The sequence below is a fragment of the Athene noctua genome, chromosome 2 (genome assembly GCF_965140245.1).
Source record: "Athene noctua chromosome 2, bAthNoc1.hap1.1, whole genome shotgun sequence".
Classification (NCBI taxonomy): Eukaryota; Metazoa; Chordata; class Aves; order Strigiformes; family Strigidae; genus Athene; species Athene noctua.
The window spans coordinates 130,286,569-130,303,462 of record NC_134038.1 but is presented as its reverse complement, the minus strand read 5'-3'; the positions used below and the strand labels follow the sequence as shown (position 1 = coordinate 130,303,462).

The 16,894-nt window shown below is 43.1% G+C and overlaps 1 protein-coding gene across 1 annotated transcript; it reads right to left on the bottom strand.

The window, feature by feature from the left end:
- Positions 1 to 1,855: 1,855 nt before the first annotated feature.
- On the bottom strand, positions 1,856 to 12,120 carry ASB4 (ankyrin repeat and SOCS box containing 4). Its single transcript, XM_074897998.1, has 5 exons — positions 11,907 to 12,120; positions 8,216 to 8,515; positions 5,345 to 5,835; positions 3,593 to 3,706; positions 1,856 to 2,044 (listed from the first exon to the last, which is right to left on the bottom strand). Exons 1-5 carry the CDS (start codon positions 12,118 to 12,120, stop codon positions 1,856 to 1,858), a joined length of 1,308 nt encoding a protein of 435 aa, XP_074754099.1.
- Positions 12,121 to 16,894: the final 4,774 nt, after the last annotated feature.

The window sequence follows — 16,894 nt, the reverse complement described above, 5'->3', positions numbered from 1 at the left end:
ATTCTCCCCTGTAAACTGCTGTAGTGTCTTTGATAGTGGTATCTCTGCAAATTTATAGAAATCTTTCATCAGTTTAGTAAAGTACAGGGACCTGTATTACAACTTCATATGAGAAAGCATTTTCTCATGGTATGTGTTGTCTTTGAAATTCTCCATTGGAACTGGAAATTGTTAAATAGCAATCTATGTTTCTATCTAGCTAAAATGAACAGACACGTGTATTGAATTCTCTCCTAACACAGTGTACAGGATTTGATTCATGAAAAGGGAGATGAAAAGAAAGAGAAGTAATTTATAACACTACATAATCTGCACATTTCTTCAAATGCTGTTATTGCCACTTTGTGAGGGACAGAGACACTAAACAGCTTTGCTGCTCCTGTCCATCTGGGAAAAGCCTACTGTGTTGTAGGTAAAGAGCAAAGCAAAGAGGTAATAATGATGAGGATGGACAGCTTCACATTCAGAGATGCAATAAGCAGTCAGGAGTTACTGCCTCCCAATGGTGGACACAGCTCACCTCCTTTTTAACAGAGCCCAGAATTGTCAGGGTCTAAAAAAAGGTGCAACAGTCCAGATTGATTGCATCAAACTAAAAAAGGGAAGAAAAATGGGGTTTATCTGTAGGTCAGATCACACACTTGCCCTTGCTGTGGGATACTTGTTGTGTGAACTGCCTCTGCCCTTCATTTCATCCTCCTGGACTGGAGACAGTAGCTCAATCAGGAGCAAAAGTTTCCTGCTGAGCAGGGAAACCAGTGCTGGCAGGTCCAAAGGCACAGGGCCTGCAATGCAGGGGGACTGGCAAGTCTGTAACAGCACAGCCAACACTTCTTCCTCTTGGAAACACCTGTCAGTTAAGGTGGGATTCCTCTCGCCTGCACTCAGCTGCCAAAAAATGAAGTGTATAGTCCATGTGAGCAGGCGAGGTTCATTTTATAGTCAATGAAGAGAAGGGTTTATATTCTTCCCAGATCCTGTTCAACACCATCCTGAGGGATATATGGATGCATATAGGTACACCTTTGCAGGTTGCAGGGGCAAGTCCTTTGTAACTGCGTTTCTTGACACTAGGATATGAATTTATCATTGGTCACAGTGAGAGTGGAAACAGACGCAGCATCTGCTAAAAGCTACCTGGGTATGAATATCAACATACAGAAATTTCAGTGCTGCAGATTTCAATTCTGTTCACATAGTATGATTGATAATGGAAAAAATTCTTACAATTAAAAAGGATATTATTATGACAAAGCTTTATAAGATACAGACAGATGTAATGAACAGTGAACTAACATTGCAGAGAGTCAATATACAGGAAAACAGGAAAACTACTGAAATCCTGTCTGTGGTCACATTTCAAAGCAGTTCACCCATTTCTTTCTGGGAAAGCATTCCTGTGATTCTAATAAATGTCCTATTTTTTGACAGTATCCTTTCTTTTACTCCTAAAATGATAGCTGAAGAGAATTACAGTAAAACGGTATCAAAGGTTGTTCAGATTGAATCTAACGCTGTCTAGTAGGCAGTGGAATAAATACCAGAGGAAGCAGCAGCAGCATCATTTAAGCTAGGCTGAACAAAGCATGGAAGTATGTGCCCCCGTGTTTGTTTGGAGTGGGAGGCCTATCCAGCTCTGCCTCCCCCAGCACAACCCGCAGTCTGCAGCTGTGATTCCTCAGTGCAGGGAAAGACAGTGGCTTGGAGAAGAGCCCATAAATCCCAGCCCAGCTTCAGGCTGGCCTGCGATGGTACAAAAGCAAAGGGCTGTGTCAGGGTTGTGCCTGGATCCCCAGCACCCTGCAGAGGCACGTGGATCTGGGAAGGGAGATGCTGGTGCTCACTTGGCTACAGCTCAATAGATGATTCCTTCTGGTTCCAGCAGCAAGTACTTCTTCATGGTCAGGGGGATGGAGAGCAAGGGGACTCCTTGGTGGCACCTTTCTGACAGTATTCCCCGGATAGCACATCTGCATAAATGCATGAGTGACCGTGGTGAATTGCTGCACACAGTGAACAAAGAGTCATAGAAATCCTGGTGTCTCTGTAAAAAAACACAAGAGTGTTTTAGGGCAAGGAGGCTGCTTTCCTTCCCTCCCTTTTCCCGGCCCACACGCAGGCCTTGGCAGAACAAGGTAAGAAGCACAGACAGCCATCCTGTCCCCTGGAGACACATCAAGCATCAGGGACTTGGTTTTGCCAAATGCCTGCACAAAATTCTTATGCTTTCTTCAAATATTTAGTGTTAAGTTAAAGACCATGATGAAATCTTTAGGTTTGGTATGCCTTATATCCACCAGTTTGAGGTGGGGGTTCCTCTGTGGTGTTAGTCCTGATCTGAAGAGACACTGCAGCCAGCTCAGGGTCAGTGCACGTGGACGAGTTAATCCTCTAAATCTCACCACAGGGCAGCAAGGCAGTGTAATGCTGGTGTTGCTGATGAGTTCTCTGGGGCTGCAGATGGCAAAGTACCTTTGGTCTTACTCGTCACCCCAGTGGCCTTTTAAAATAAATAAAATTGCATCCTCACAAGAAGAAAAGTGCAGATTCTTACAAATGATGTTGAAATAAAAGAAGCAAATAGTAAATACATGTAACTTGACCTTATTTTATAATCTTGCTACTTGACAGATCTGATTACATGTATTTTCAGATACACTTTATGTATGGAAAGGAACAGATTTGTGTCAACAAAAAGTTTTCTTCAATTTCATGTCAGATTCACCAAATAGCTTTGACAACAAAAGTGAAAATCTCAATTAAGAAACAGAGCAACTGTAGACTTTTCCAAATAAGAATGTTCCGATATTTCAAATTAAAATTTTTGTTTGAAGAAAAATTATTAATATTATTGTCATTGTTAAGATGAAAAAAGACCTTTAACTTTTGTGTTCACCCAGAATGATTTATTTTCATTCTTTCTGAATAAATCTGAGCCAGAGAAAGTCTCACGGTTCCTCTGGCTATATAACTCTGCATTATATTATGGATAGAGACCGCTAAACATCACTGATAATGTATAGCAGATATTGGTGCACTTAACTTCAGCACTGATTTGAAAATTTTGAAAAAGTCCAGTATTAATAAAAAGCTAGGTTTGAACTGGAATATTCGGACTATGAGAGTTTCTGAATTAAAGGGATGATTATGTCAAAGCACATAGTTTTTCCCAAAGTTTTCCCTTTTGACAACATATTTTCCTCTTTTATCTCTTATTTTTCATTTATATTCTCCTCTGTATTTGTACACAGAAACCCAGCCCCTGCAAGAGAAGCTAAAGATACATAGTCATACCCAGGTAACATGGTACTTTTAAAACATTTGCTGACTTATAAATATATAAAATATACGCATTGACAGATCTGAAGAAATACCAGTCACAGACAGAATCTTTGCACTCGCTGAGGGAAGGGACAGCTGAGCTGCTGCAGCACCCCTGACAGGGGGTGCTCCAGAGTGATACTAAATGGGGAAGTCCCAAATCCTCTGAGGTGTTCTCTTTCAAAAGCATTCTCACTTTTCTGTGGCCAGATATGGAAAATGCAGATAACGAGCTTGGATTTTACTCAGTTAAAACTCATTAAGAGCTTACCTCAAAGACATCATCAGGTATGGCTGCTTTCCACTTAGATGTTGATTTGATGTGTTCATAGGTATTGACGACAACTTCCACAGCTCTGGGATGGGAATGACAGGCTTGTAGCACCTGCAGGCAGGATGCATAGAGACCATGAGTACCACCAAGAATCTGGGACTAACTTGGGTGCTTGGCACTGTGCAGTGGTATACTGGGACGAACACAGCCAAAGAATTACAAGAGGGTAAGTCTGGAGATTCAAAAGACATGAGCCCTGTACAGTACTCAGTGCAAGTACAACAAGAAACCCCAGGCTAGTCCCCAGTTTAACACCATACAGAAGTATGGGTTTAGATCTCCAAAGCAGCAAAGCTTGTTGACAGGGTGAGCTTTATCACCCAAATCCGAAGATAACTTGTTCATAGTTGAGTGACTCAATACTAGGGAAAACCGTACACAAAGTCCTTGCTGCAGATCATGCAGCACAGGAACAGAAAACCCTCATCATATGAATCAAAAATGCATTGTTACAGGAAAATTTAAAAGAAGACTGGCAGATAACACAGCTCAGAAGTCAGGCTTCTAAGCCAAACGAGAACCTTGAAGCAACTGCTCTGCTCAGTAACTTTAGCTCAGTAGGAAAAAAACAACAAAGTCTATTGTCACTCACACTCAGGGAATAACACTTTACATTCACACCGTATGATGCACAGTTTTGTTCCACACAGTCACCAGGCTTTCACAAACAAAACTGCAGAACATCTGGGATAAATGTCATCCTACATATTTTACAGATGTCAAATTATGGCTTGGAAGGGAGACCTGCTCCATGAGACAAGACAAAGGTGGAGGCAGGAAGACGAGACCCCAGACCTGACCCTAGGAGGGACCCCTCAAACATGCCCTATTGTTCTGTTACAGACAGGAAAAGCTCATCCTGGGCTCAAGAGGGCACAACCAAAAGTTTGACATTTTATTCAAGGGCTGATGGTTGCTTGACTTGTTAAAACTTTACACATACTGTGGAGGAGCTGCAAAATGTTGCTTAGGGCACTGGATGAGAGACTAAGTTCCGACTACAGCAAGTTTAGTTGTCTAATATAATAACACTGTCAGCTACTTCTGTCAGTGCCTTGGGCTTTGTGGATGTTTATAAATGCTGTGGGAGAGATCCTGCAATTATTTTTCTTTTTTTTTTTTTTTTTTTTTTCCCCATATCAGCCCAGGCCCAGCGTTTCCCCTTTATTTCTCACACTTCCTGGGAACGACCCAAAGCTTTATTGAGATTCATTTAATTTTGAAAAGATTTGAATAGATTTTTATAGGCCAGAAGTGGCAAAATGAATTAACTTGTCTGATCTACAGACTTTGGTAGAGGCCATGAAATATGCATTTCATATAATCTAGTTAAGCCTGTATGGAGTCAGGTTTGACAAAAGCATGTAGGTTTTCTGAAATGAGAAAGTGAATCAGCTCTGAAAAATTAGGCTTGAACCAACATTTAGAGTTTGGGGTTTCAGGTTGATTAAGAACAAAAATGGGGTCTGGGTCTGGTTTCTGGCATTAGCAACTTAATTTCACTTCAGTTAAATGATACCACTTTTACAACAGGTTGGCCTACAAGCTTTTGGGCGTTCTGGGCCCACAAGTTTACAGGACTCCAGCAAATCCAGATACCAACAAACCCTGAAGTTTGAATGTCTCATCCCATTCCTGTTCAAGACATCACCTCTCTCCATACCCCTACTGTACAAAGCTGTCCTTAACCTTGTGGAATTGCAGAGGATATATTCTAGCTGCTCCATGATTCAGTAGCAGCTGGTAGCAGATGTCAGGCTGGGCAGCTGGCCGCACAGATGTCACTTTTATGATATACTGTAGGGGTGCACAGCCATTGACATCCATGATGTTTGCTTCTGCTCCTGCCTCCAGCAGCATATGCAGCAGAACATGATCACAGTTCCAGGCAGCTTTGTGGAGCGGTGATTTGAAATCCTCATCACGAGCATTCACTTCAGCTTTATAGTCTAAGAGCATCCGACAGATGAGGTGGTGATCTGGGCTGTATATCTGATCCTTATAGTGCAGGGCCCAATAAGCTGCACAGGCCAAGGGAGTCTCCATGTAGGCATTGAGAGCATCAACGTGCGCTCCTTGTTCTACGTAAAAGGCCACAAGCTCCGGGATACCCAAACGCGCAACGATGTGCAGAGGAGTCTCCTCATCTTGGTTGTTTGTTTTTATGTTCACATTTGCTCCTGCCAAAGAAAGGTGATGGGAAAAAATGAAGGTAATGAAATCCTAGTTTGGCCAGCTCTCTACTTGAGCCCTGCCACCTAAGGAGAAGGTAAGGGCCGGCAACTGGCCTTAAAGACACACATGGACATGCAAATAGATAGCTAGGGACATGTATTCCTCATATCTTAAGCCTCCAGGAAACAACTTAGAAACTTCAGGTCCTTGGGTCCAGCTTCAGATGTGATGGATTGGCCCCGAGCTGGCAGAAGACCTTAGCTGAATGCTTTATTTTGGAGCGGCACGCAGGTCCAAATCTCTGTGTAAAATGCTTTTTCCTATAAATTAAGAAGTGACGGAAAAAGGAGAGCTTTACTCCTACTCCAGAGAATAGCTCTGCTCAGATCTGTACCCTGAGATTGCTTCCCGCAGCACCTCATTAACCGCGAGCCTGGAAGCAAGGACATTTTATGATCGATCCGTAGAGGATATAAAAAAATCCATCGCTCAAGACCCCGGCTGAGGGTCTGGATCCCTTTTGAAGCCGGGTGGGGGGGCTGGCGGGGCTGCTCCCTGTGCCGAGCGGCTCACAGCTGGAGCAAGAGCTCCATCTACTGAGGAGCGAGCGGAGCGGGGCCGCGCCGGGGGCCCCTCCAGAGACGGCGGGGACGAAGGTGACGGCACCGGCTGGGCGGGCAAGGGCTCCTTGAACCTGAGGCCTTGGCAAACTGTCAGTAAAACACTCGTGCAAGAGCAAGAGCACGCTGTGTGGCCACCCCTCTTCTCTCGGCTCATGGAAGCACTTACACGCCCAAATTTACAGGAAGACTGAGGTTTGAGGACTGGGAGGGAGGAAAAGGAGTCAGAAATTACCTCTGGGCTGGAAAACCCAAGTGCTAATGCTGTTAAACCCTGTTGTGTGTTCGTGGCGTTAGATGTCCACGAGAGTATTGGCAGTCTAAGTTCAGAGGTGGTAAACGAACATGGATCTGTTTTCTTGGTTGGCGAGTTGCCCCAAGCAGAAGCAGTAAAACTGCTTTTCCCTGAACTGACCCAGTGTGACACCAGTGAGTGAAGATGGCAGGGTGGGAGATGACTCTTGGAAATTTTGGTGCAAGGACATTAACGGAAAACCTGCTTTGGGCTGTTGGGTGGTGCTGCTGTGCATGTGCACACCTGCTGTGTTTTGGTCTGGACCTCTCCCATTTTGCTTGGAGTGTTGATGTTTAGCTCATATGGAGATTCAAGTTTACTGAGTGCTTTGGGATGAAGGGTGGCTTGTAAAGTATTCTTCTGTTGCTGATGGGTGGGTGGAGAAAGACTACAGAATACATCCTTTCATTTGCATTCATCTTATGCTACATTTTATAGGAGTACATTTGACTTTTAAGCTTTTCCATGGTAGGAAATTCAACTCCTGCTGTCAGAACTGTTTGCTTTGGGCAGGATACAACTGGCAGCATTTATTTTCCATTCTACCAAACAAAATAGTATATATCTTTCCAACAGAAGAAAAGCAATGTGGTTATTCATTTGGGACTACAGATTGCCCTGCCCACAAAGCATACTTGGGCTCTGCATCTTAGGAAAAGCCTTCAGTAACAACACATGTAACAAAAAAAGCCCCAAAAGCACTTGTATTTGTCATGGCACAGTGTGATTAATAGGGGAATTAATCTGTTTGTAACTGAAGACTTTGCTCTACCTTTTATGTCTGCCTTTTACTGTATCCTGAGTCAGCATCCTTGTGTTAAGAAAATAGCGTGTGACACCAATATATTTATCCAGGAATTATGTCTATTCATAGCTTCCTTTGCTATAGATGACCAGCAGCATAATGGATCTTACTTTGGGAAAACAAAATTCTGACTCAATAGCCTTTTTTTTCCCCAGTCCCTACAAAGAGACAGTATGAAAAACTGTATTCAGTGTTTTAAGGTCAGGTCTCAAAAAACAAGTGGTTGGAAGAATTTTACTGAGATCAAGGAAATTTGAGCAAGAAGAGTAGAGGGGTGCACTTTCATGTGATTACATCTCAGTAATAAAACTGGATGACAAAGACAGAAAAAAATTAGAGAAATAGAAACTCCGTGATTCAGAGGAGCTCTTCTGCTGAGGGTCTGACCAGGCAATGGGTTGGAGGCACTGAAATGGGAAATATCCTGGAGTAAGGGCTGGTGGCCAGGAAGAGGGAAGAACAGATGGGGTGAGGAATCAGAATGGGAGGAACTTCCTCTGATCAGAGAGATGGGGAAAAGGAGCCTGAGATGAGGATATGTGTCAGCTGTGGATGGAAGGAATAAATACACATGTGCTTTGACAGGTTGCCTTCTAAGAGAAACCACAGACCATGCCCACTATCTCTGGGCATGCTACGAGAGATGTTCCAGAGCTTCACCTTACCTCTCCAAACCAACTGCTGGGCACAAGGCATGGAGGTTCGTGTTGTACAGAAGTGCAAGGGTGCCTGTCCACTCATTGAAAAGCAGTTCAGCTTAGCTCCATGGTTGCAAAGGATCTTGAGACACTCAACATTTGCCATTTCACATGCTACGTGGATTGCAGCTTTTCCATTGGGCCGGCAGTTGATTGTAGCCTTGTGATTGAGGAGAACTGAAAGACTCTCCAGGTGTCCATACATGACAGCTAGGTGAAGTCCAGTTGCCCAGGATATTTTTAATTTGTAGCTAGGCAGCCAGTACCCTGTACAAAGTGAAAATGTGTTACCATACTTGGCAAAGACTTTTCTTTGGACTATCTACCTACTGAGAATAATTGAGGGGGAAGGAAGGGTTGGAGTTTTGCTTTAATTTACTGTAATTTCACCAGTTACAGCTACAGCACACAAAGTTCTCTCAAACATAATTTTCACAAGCACTTTTATTATATGTGCTGAATAGACTGCCTTTTGGATAGGTAATTCCCATGTAGATATACTCTGAAGGCAACTTCTTTTTCTTGTGATCTGTATAGACTAAATAAAAAAAAAATGCTTAAAACATTTGCCACCAGCTAAAAAATATGTGGGAAATAGGATCTTCAGTCTGCCAATAGCTGCAGAAAGACAGCATTGGAATAAGAAGGTGGCATTTACTTATGTCAGTGACTCAAAAGATAGCCATCCTACTCTTTCTGCATGGGAGATGGCAGGATCTTGCATGTCAGGAGCTGGATTCAGACCTCCAGTGATGCACTGCACATAAATGACACCTGGCAAGGTGGCTGCAGCTCTATCACAGACCTTCTGCCAACTACTGCCTCTGAGGAGCATTGGAGTAAGGAGTTTGAATGCTGATGTAAATTGGGCTAAAGAGCCAAATAGAAGCAGTGACACTTTAGCATGAAATTTGGCTCCAAAATGTTTGGATTTTTCTCTGAAAATTTCACAGTTATCTTTTTTTTTTTTTTTTTTTTAGTTTACTTACAAACAGGTGTAAGACCAAATAACACTTAAATATTTGTTCCCAAAATAGGACTACATGCTTAATTACATGCTTAATGACTGCACAGAGACAGTCTCAGAAGTGATTACTATAATAATTTATTTAAAAAAAGTAAAACTCAATAATAATGTGCAGAAGGGCAGGAGAATTCTAAAACTTATTTTCTTTTTTTTTCTTTTTTTAAGATACAGCAGCTGCATAATACCTAGAATGTGCCTATAAAATTTTTCTGGGTTTGTTTTATCTATTTATCCTTGGACAAATGCCTGGTTGAATACTTTTATCATGTAAAAGACACAGAAAAAGATGTATAATGAAAAAGGTGTATAATGAAGTCAAATTAATTCAGACCTTCATTTCTGAACCTTGGTTGTATATAATTTTTCAACCTTAATGTCATCTAGATACAGTTTTTACAGTATTCATGTGAAGAAGATGGAGAGGAAGGCAAGAGGTAGATAGAAACAAAGTGTTGGTGGCAGGAAGAAACTTAGATTAAAGCTTCTCTTCCCTCCTAGTTAAATTGCAAGTATATTTTGAGATAGAGTCCAGTAATACAGTTTGTGTATGCCTCTGAATAATGCTAGATTTCCACTGAAAGGTTACAGATACAAAATGGACAGTCATGACAGCAGCTGCATCTCCTGCTCTGGCATGGCTGTAGTGACTTCTTCCTGACCAATGTAAGCATTTATTACTACTGGCATGTGAAATGTCAGGGGTGAAGAACTGTCTGCAGACCACAGCATCTGCTCTAGGACTAAATTTTGGGGACTACCAAATCCAGTGCCCATGGAACCCACATCACGAATGGCAACAACAGGGAGCCCTCAGGCACCTGAGTGCCCAAGGAGGGTGACAGGCTCCTCTGCAGCCTCTCAACCCTCTCTCAGCCTCCTGACTGCAGGTTATGCTGGCAACTCTGGTAAGATAACCTTTTCATCATATGGCCCCAAACCAGGCAAAGAGTAGGTGGGCTATATCCCAAAGTCTTTGCATTTAGCAGAGCAGTTTCTTAAATCACCCCCCCATATCCAAATTCACATGCAGTATTCCCCCTTGTTACCAGTGAGTTGTGGAATACTGCCGGCTTATCCCACATGGAGCTGAGCCTCACGTTTATGATCAGATATGAACCATAAATGATACGTAACAGCAGGAAAGTGAAAACATGAAACATGAAAAAGTCATGACGTGTGCAAGGTCGGTGTCCTTGGGAGCTCTCAGTCTCTTTGGTAGACAGGAAGAAAAGCCACTCTGTCACCCATAGCATCTCTTTTCCACTTCAATTGCTTGGGGCTATGGCAAAGCTCAGGCTGTCTGAATGGTGGAATATTGGGGTTTAATTTTTCTCCCCTCTCCCTCCTCAAGGAAATCTTCCTCTCATATCATAGTTATTTGGCATTCAGAACAAAAGTAAAACTTGCAGGAAAGTTGATAGAGTGACTCCTGCCTTTCAGACAAAGAGAATACACTGCTGTGATTTGGGCCAGAGGGTGCATTTACTTCTCTACTTTTTGGACAAAGGAGAGATTTCTCCAAAGAGACAGGTTAATGCTTGTAGTCAAATGATCTACAATTAAAAATCTATGCATTAATTTTGTAGTCTCAAACCACAATCAAAATGCACCTCATTCTGCTGAGGACAGAAGAAAAGGTATTTTAAGATTCATGCATCACTGTTTGGCTTAGTTCAGACACTGACCCCAGGGGAAGTACATAATGACTGCATCATTCTTGCCCTAATGAAGTCAAAAGTACAGGAGCTAATCATTAAATAAGAGGTAAACACAGAAAAGAAGAAGAGGTGGGATGTTGTCCTTTCTTTATGCCACAGAAAAGAAAGTGCATTTGCTGTGCTGCTGGCTCTGGAGGTGTTTATCTCCACATGTGATTAACTTCTGGCAGAGGCTGATCATTATTGCTTTCTAGATACACACAAAGAGCCTGTTAGCAAGTAGGTCATGAAGTATGTTGATTTTAGCAGAGAGCGAACTTGGTTTATTGCTTTAAGTTGTAAGTTTTTGGAAACTCAGCCAGTGCCTGGCTGAGAACTAGTTTGGGTTTTTCTACTCTCCAAAACAGACATCTTTCCTGGTTGTGTTTTTTCAGATGATTTTTCCCTTTTGATAAACACTTTCTGTCAGCTTGAAAAACAAATCTCCTCCTGTCCAGTAACATCCAAGGTCCACAGGATTTCCTTAGCTCTCCCAAGCTAGGAAGAATTCACTTTACTACTACTGTAAATTGAAAATGGAAGACATTGAATATTTCATGTTTCTAAATGGTCTGGATATGTGACTGGGTACATGCAAGAAATGTTTATACCACACTCAGCATGCATACATCTATTCTGGGCTTTGCACCCGAGTTCTCTGTGAGGAAGCGACTCAGGACTCCTCTTTCTGGACTACCCTGAAGTTGCAGGAGCTGCCTTGGCAGCATGGAGGCTCAGGCTGGTCTCCACCAAGCCTGGCAGTTACAGCTGATAATCTCCCCTACTGTGATAACCGCAGCCGTATGAACCTACCGAGATATTACTGCCTATGAATCAGCTTAAGCTACAGCTTCAGAAGAGATAAAAGGCAACAGTTTCTTGAAAACCACTCAAACCCATCTACTTCCTGTCTGGTGAATGCTGCCACATTTACCTTGTTTGTAGGATGCCAGAATCAGGTTTTCATCTTCCACTTCAAACACCGTGTCCACATCTATTTTCTTCTGGCTCAAGAGCTCTTCCAGTGTTTCAAAGTCATTGGACTTCAGGGCTTCGAGAAAAGCCTTTTTCACCAACTTTGCAGCTGCAGCTCGAGTAATTTTCCCTTCTGTATTCTGTCCCTCTTTGTATGTCTCTTCCAGATCCATCTCCAAACTTATTTGTTTGTGCTGTGAGTAGGGGTACACTGAGGTCCCTACAGTGCAGTTGCATGCTGAAGTTCCTGAAGACCAGAAGGTAATTTTATCACTCGGTCATGCTGATCTGCTTGTTCTATTTATATGAGGAGCATTTCAGGCATTGAAATGCCACTCTTAGATATCACCACACTCTTTTTATGAAAGCGAGGACAGACACACTAGCAATAACACCAAAATAAGATTTATCTCCATGGGCTTTATACACATTAAGCATCATTAACCACATGGTTACCCTCTGCTCCTACCATACACTTACATTAAAAGATACTAGTCCCGGGTGTTGTTTCTCATCTGGAGAAGCACTCACATTTCCTTTAGTAGTTACCATTGCTGATTTATTGACTGCAATGGGATGTGATGCTCTGCCTTTAGATGTCTTTTAACTAGTGCATTTCAGAAAAAAAAAAAAAAAAATCCCTAAGGCACTCTTCCTGTGGGAGGTAGCTCACTGCATTTGGCATGTTGATCCTGGCTTCATTCCTCCAGCCATCAGGCAAGCCTCCACAAGACCCTCCCACCACACAGGTCTCACAGGTACCCTGATCTGTAAATCCCCAAGGGATCACTGCGTTGATCTAGCCCGGTCTCCTCTGTAATACCCTGAGCAGCAGGATTTCCCTAGTTTGCTCAGGGGACATGAATATCACTTCTAGGAAGAAGAAATGCTGGGGTCTTCCCAGCTGTACAGCCATGTTATGGGGTGGGGGATCTCACACACCGCAGGGGCCTTACATGTGAATCAACTCAGGTACAAGCACAGGAGGCTGCGTGTACCACAGACTCTTCTCCTTCCCCTGCCCACCCTTAAACTAAATTCAGACCTTCTCCCTCACAACCCCATCACCCACTGAACACTTCCCCCTCCCTCCCTTTTCTTTCTATCTTTGCCAGTCTTGTCCCTGTGTTGACAGCAGTCTGCGAAGATGCAAACCCACACATGGCTAGCATGAGCTGCTGCCATTCATCACATAGAAGTGGTTCACACCTGCACCCGCTTGGGCTGCTGGATGACGCCATAGCCAGAAGGAGACTATCCACCCTTGATTTAAATCACCCAGCAAAGTAGATGTCACCACAAGCACTAAGAAATTTTCATGTTTATCCTTCCTGGGAGTTTGGCTACCAAGTGGCCTGGTGGGGAAATGTGAGAGAGGTGATACTGGAAGTCAGAACAGCCTCTGTGCTTGTAGGGGTTCCAGGGGCCAGGCTCCTCAGGCAGCCCCATAAGGACATGCAGGACCCCATTCACAGGAATGCTCACCAGCTCTCTCCTAGAGCCAGTACTCAACAAAAGTGTTACAGGACAGCAGTTCATGGAGAACTATGAAATTTGGGAGTTCCTTCTACCTATGTACTTTTGGATGACGAATGCTTTATAAAAACTAATTCCCTGAGGTATTGTACTTTGTAATAGACACAGTGAAAAGGAAAACAACTTGCCCTGGTGCTATAGGTCCCAGGCTGATTATCTGGGTCATTCTAGACTTACTTAAGAGGAGAATCAGCATCAGGCTGTCCATACCTTTACATTCCCTCCTGAATGATAGCCTGCCTCCCTCTTAGTTTGTTACTTTCAGTAGTGGATGACTCCACTTCGTGCTCTAAAAAAAGTGTAATGCTTGTCTAGCATGAACAGAGCGACAAGATGTGAACTCCAGATCTTACAGGCTTCTTGTTACCTGCACTTTATTTTTTAAACCACTATATTCCTGAAAAGCCATGGATGCACAAAGCATTGATATGTGGCTGCAATCAATTGTTCACTTCTACTACATTTTATGATTTGAAATGGACTAGCTTTTCGTCTATCATCTTTCATAAAAAGTATTAGATGACACATACACATTCAATCTAGTTGAAAGGATCATGCCAGTACACCTCCATGCTTGTCTGCTGCTTGAAGGTTGAGATGCACGAGCACATCGCTGTAACAGATTACTGTACTTCTGCTGATCCATCGTGCTTGCTTTTGGCTGACAAGCGAGGTGAAGTAGTTTGTGATGGCTTGGACCACAGTGAAAGAGAAAGCTGACTAAAATTACCTTATATCTGTCACGGTCCATGACCATGCACATGAAAAGCACCTCAGACCACATGGTGCACTATTACTTACTCACCTTTAGCAATTTGTGTGGCCCTGCTCTGACTCTCATGGAAATTTTTGTTAATTAATAAGCTTAAAAGGGGGAAAGAAAACAATTACAGATAGCTATAGCCTTTATAGTTAGTGTTTTCCTGTAAGCTGCATTTGGGTCTAATCTTGACAAACCTACTCAAATGAGTGCACTGGTTGTTTCAGTACAATTACATACAAGAATGAGGAAATGGTTTTATGTTTACATTGACAAGCAATCACAATGTTAGATTGACTTTTTAAAGCATGACATAAGAATTTTTGTTGGTTTTCCTATAGTTAAAATATATTTAAGAATACATAAATACTCTAAGTCATTGGTGGGGCAAAGGGACCAGTTTTTCCTAAGTATATTCTTGCTATCCGTGTGGTTTCCTACAGACTTCTCCCTCACCATACCACAAGGTGGCAGTTTGATTTTGAAAGTCAAAACTGATGTCACCCAAGCCCCAAAGCTGCCAAATATTCTGAACATCTCACTGTGAAACAATAGCTCATCCTTTGTATAATATAAATAACAGTACTAGTATTCAAGATATTCATAGATTAGGCTTGAGGCTACGGGGATGGGCACTATGCACTCACACACTGTATCCACTAAGAAAACCTGGTTTCCCCTTTTAGGATCAATTGTCTAAATTAGACAGCTAACTCAAAGGCACATTTCTACGGTGGAGACAGATCCTGCCCTCAGGCTTTCTTTCTGCTCCACACAGTGCCACACAACATGCTCCCGTTCACAGGACAAGCCACAGGCACAGAAACAGGTGCACCTCATGGATCTGCCCTTCGTAAGTGATTACAGCAGGTCAGAAGAACCATGACCGGGCACAGCAAGCAAGAGAAGAGCAGACAACACTCTTGGGGTGCACACTGCTTTCCACTTCAGGCAATGGGACTGTCATCACTGTCTTCAGATGTACTGCTGAGGATCCTCTCCACCAGGGTTATCACAGTTTATTCGAAAGCCCACTGAAATCAAGGAAAGTACTTCCTCTGATTTCAGTGGGCTGTGTCCTTTACTAGGTTGGGCACCAAGCAGCAGAGCTGAGGCAGGGAAAGATGCCTGGAGGTGAGTGCATGAACACCATTCGAGTGGTATTATAAGAAGGATGATGGGTGGCACAAGGGTGTGTATGAAAATCAAAGTTGTGACTGCTCATAGAAGACAAAGACAGCCTTAAGGAGAAAATGAGAAAAGATGCACTGGCAGGCTGTGCAGACAGTGTTTCCTGAGGAGCCAGGGCCCTTCCATTGGCACTTGCTGATGTAGAGCAATAATCTATTGGCAGCTACATGACTCACAGCAGCGCTGGGAACAGTTCGAGCAGGTTTAGGAGGCGAAAACCATCATCCTGAACTCTACACTGGGACAGACAGAAAGTCAGCAAATGGAGAAAAGCTCCAAAAGCATGATAGTGATGCAACTGGAGTGGTGGGGTTGTTCCTAGCTCAATACAAAAAAAGCCTGGCAGCTCCCTGCCAGACAGCCTAGTCTGCAGCAACACTGTCCCAAAGGCAGCCCCAGTGGGGCGGGTGCAGAGAGCAATATAGGTGCAGGATCACCTACCTGCAGCTTTAGCAAGGTTGTTACAAATGTTCTGCCCTCTGACTTACAGAGGAAACCTTGAAACGTTGCCTGTAATCCCCAGCTCTGAGCCTCACAGCAGTGTGTTGGCAGACTAGGCTAGTGGGGGTTCAACTCTGCCCTTTCCGTCCCTCATGGCTAAAGTGGGTTACTTAACAGTAGTAACACAGCCTCTGTGTGAAGCAGTTTGTCCTGCCTTGAAGCCTTATATCTTAGGGAGGGAAATGTACTAAACATCAGATCTGTGGGCCTGAAGCAAAAAACCAGATCCCACAGTTAATCCCACACTTTCATTTCTTCTGAACAGTATATGCATGTAAAAATCCTGTTGCAGCAGTGATCACAATCCCCTTGCTTTGCTGTGGCCCTTACAGCATCTGCAGCGTCAGGCCACGTCTGCCACACTGCTGCCCACTCTGGGCAGGGTTGCCTCGTATATCCCTTGTGTTGCCAAGTACATACATCCCTTGTTTCTTCTTGACAGCTCTCAATTTCCAGGCTGGATTAAGCACTGCCCTCTTATTTATATCACACATCTTTTTGCTAATATTAATATTGACTTTTTTAAACGACTGTATATCTTTCTGCCTGCTTTAGCCATCGCTGTATCTTACTTGATTTTCTTCTTACAGGATGCTGACTCCAAGTGTGAAGATCACATAAAACTTCCCCACGCTTCTTTATTTCTGGGTAGGAAAAAAGTTCTTTAGCTGTGCCAGGTGCCAGCTGTTTCCTCCAGGTGCTCAGCTGTAAATCATCTTTTGAGAAAAGTCCTCTCTGTACATTCATCCCTGTGGCTGGTTAACCTGAAACCTTTTTAGTATCATTAGTTTGGAATCTTCCACTTGTTCTTTGTTGTTTCACTTTTGTTCTCATTTGCTAGGGATGAGGAAAAAAATGATCCCAGATCCTCAAAGGCATTTAGACATAAAACCCCCAAGTCATTGGAAGTCAAATTCCTAGGAGCTGGAAACCTATGTATCTGTGAGAGTCAGGGCCTT

What these genes read in the sequence shown, in the direction of transcription:
- ASB4 (XM_074897998.1), bottom strand. Translation starts at nt 12,120, where the DNA reads ATGGATCTGGAAGAGACATACAAAGAGGGACAGAATACAGAAGGGAAA. An exon ending in TCTGGCATCCTACAAACAAG is followed by an intron (nt 8,516 to 11,906) that starts GTAAATGTGGCA and finishes CACTTTGTACAG; the next exon opens with GGTACTGGCTGCCTAGCTAC. An exon ending in ATCCTCTGCAATTCCACAAG is followed by an intron (nt 3,707 to 5,344) that starts GTTAAGGACAGC and finishes TCCTGCCTGCAG; the next exon opens with GTGCTACAAGCCTGTCATTC.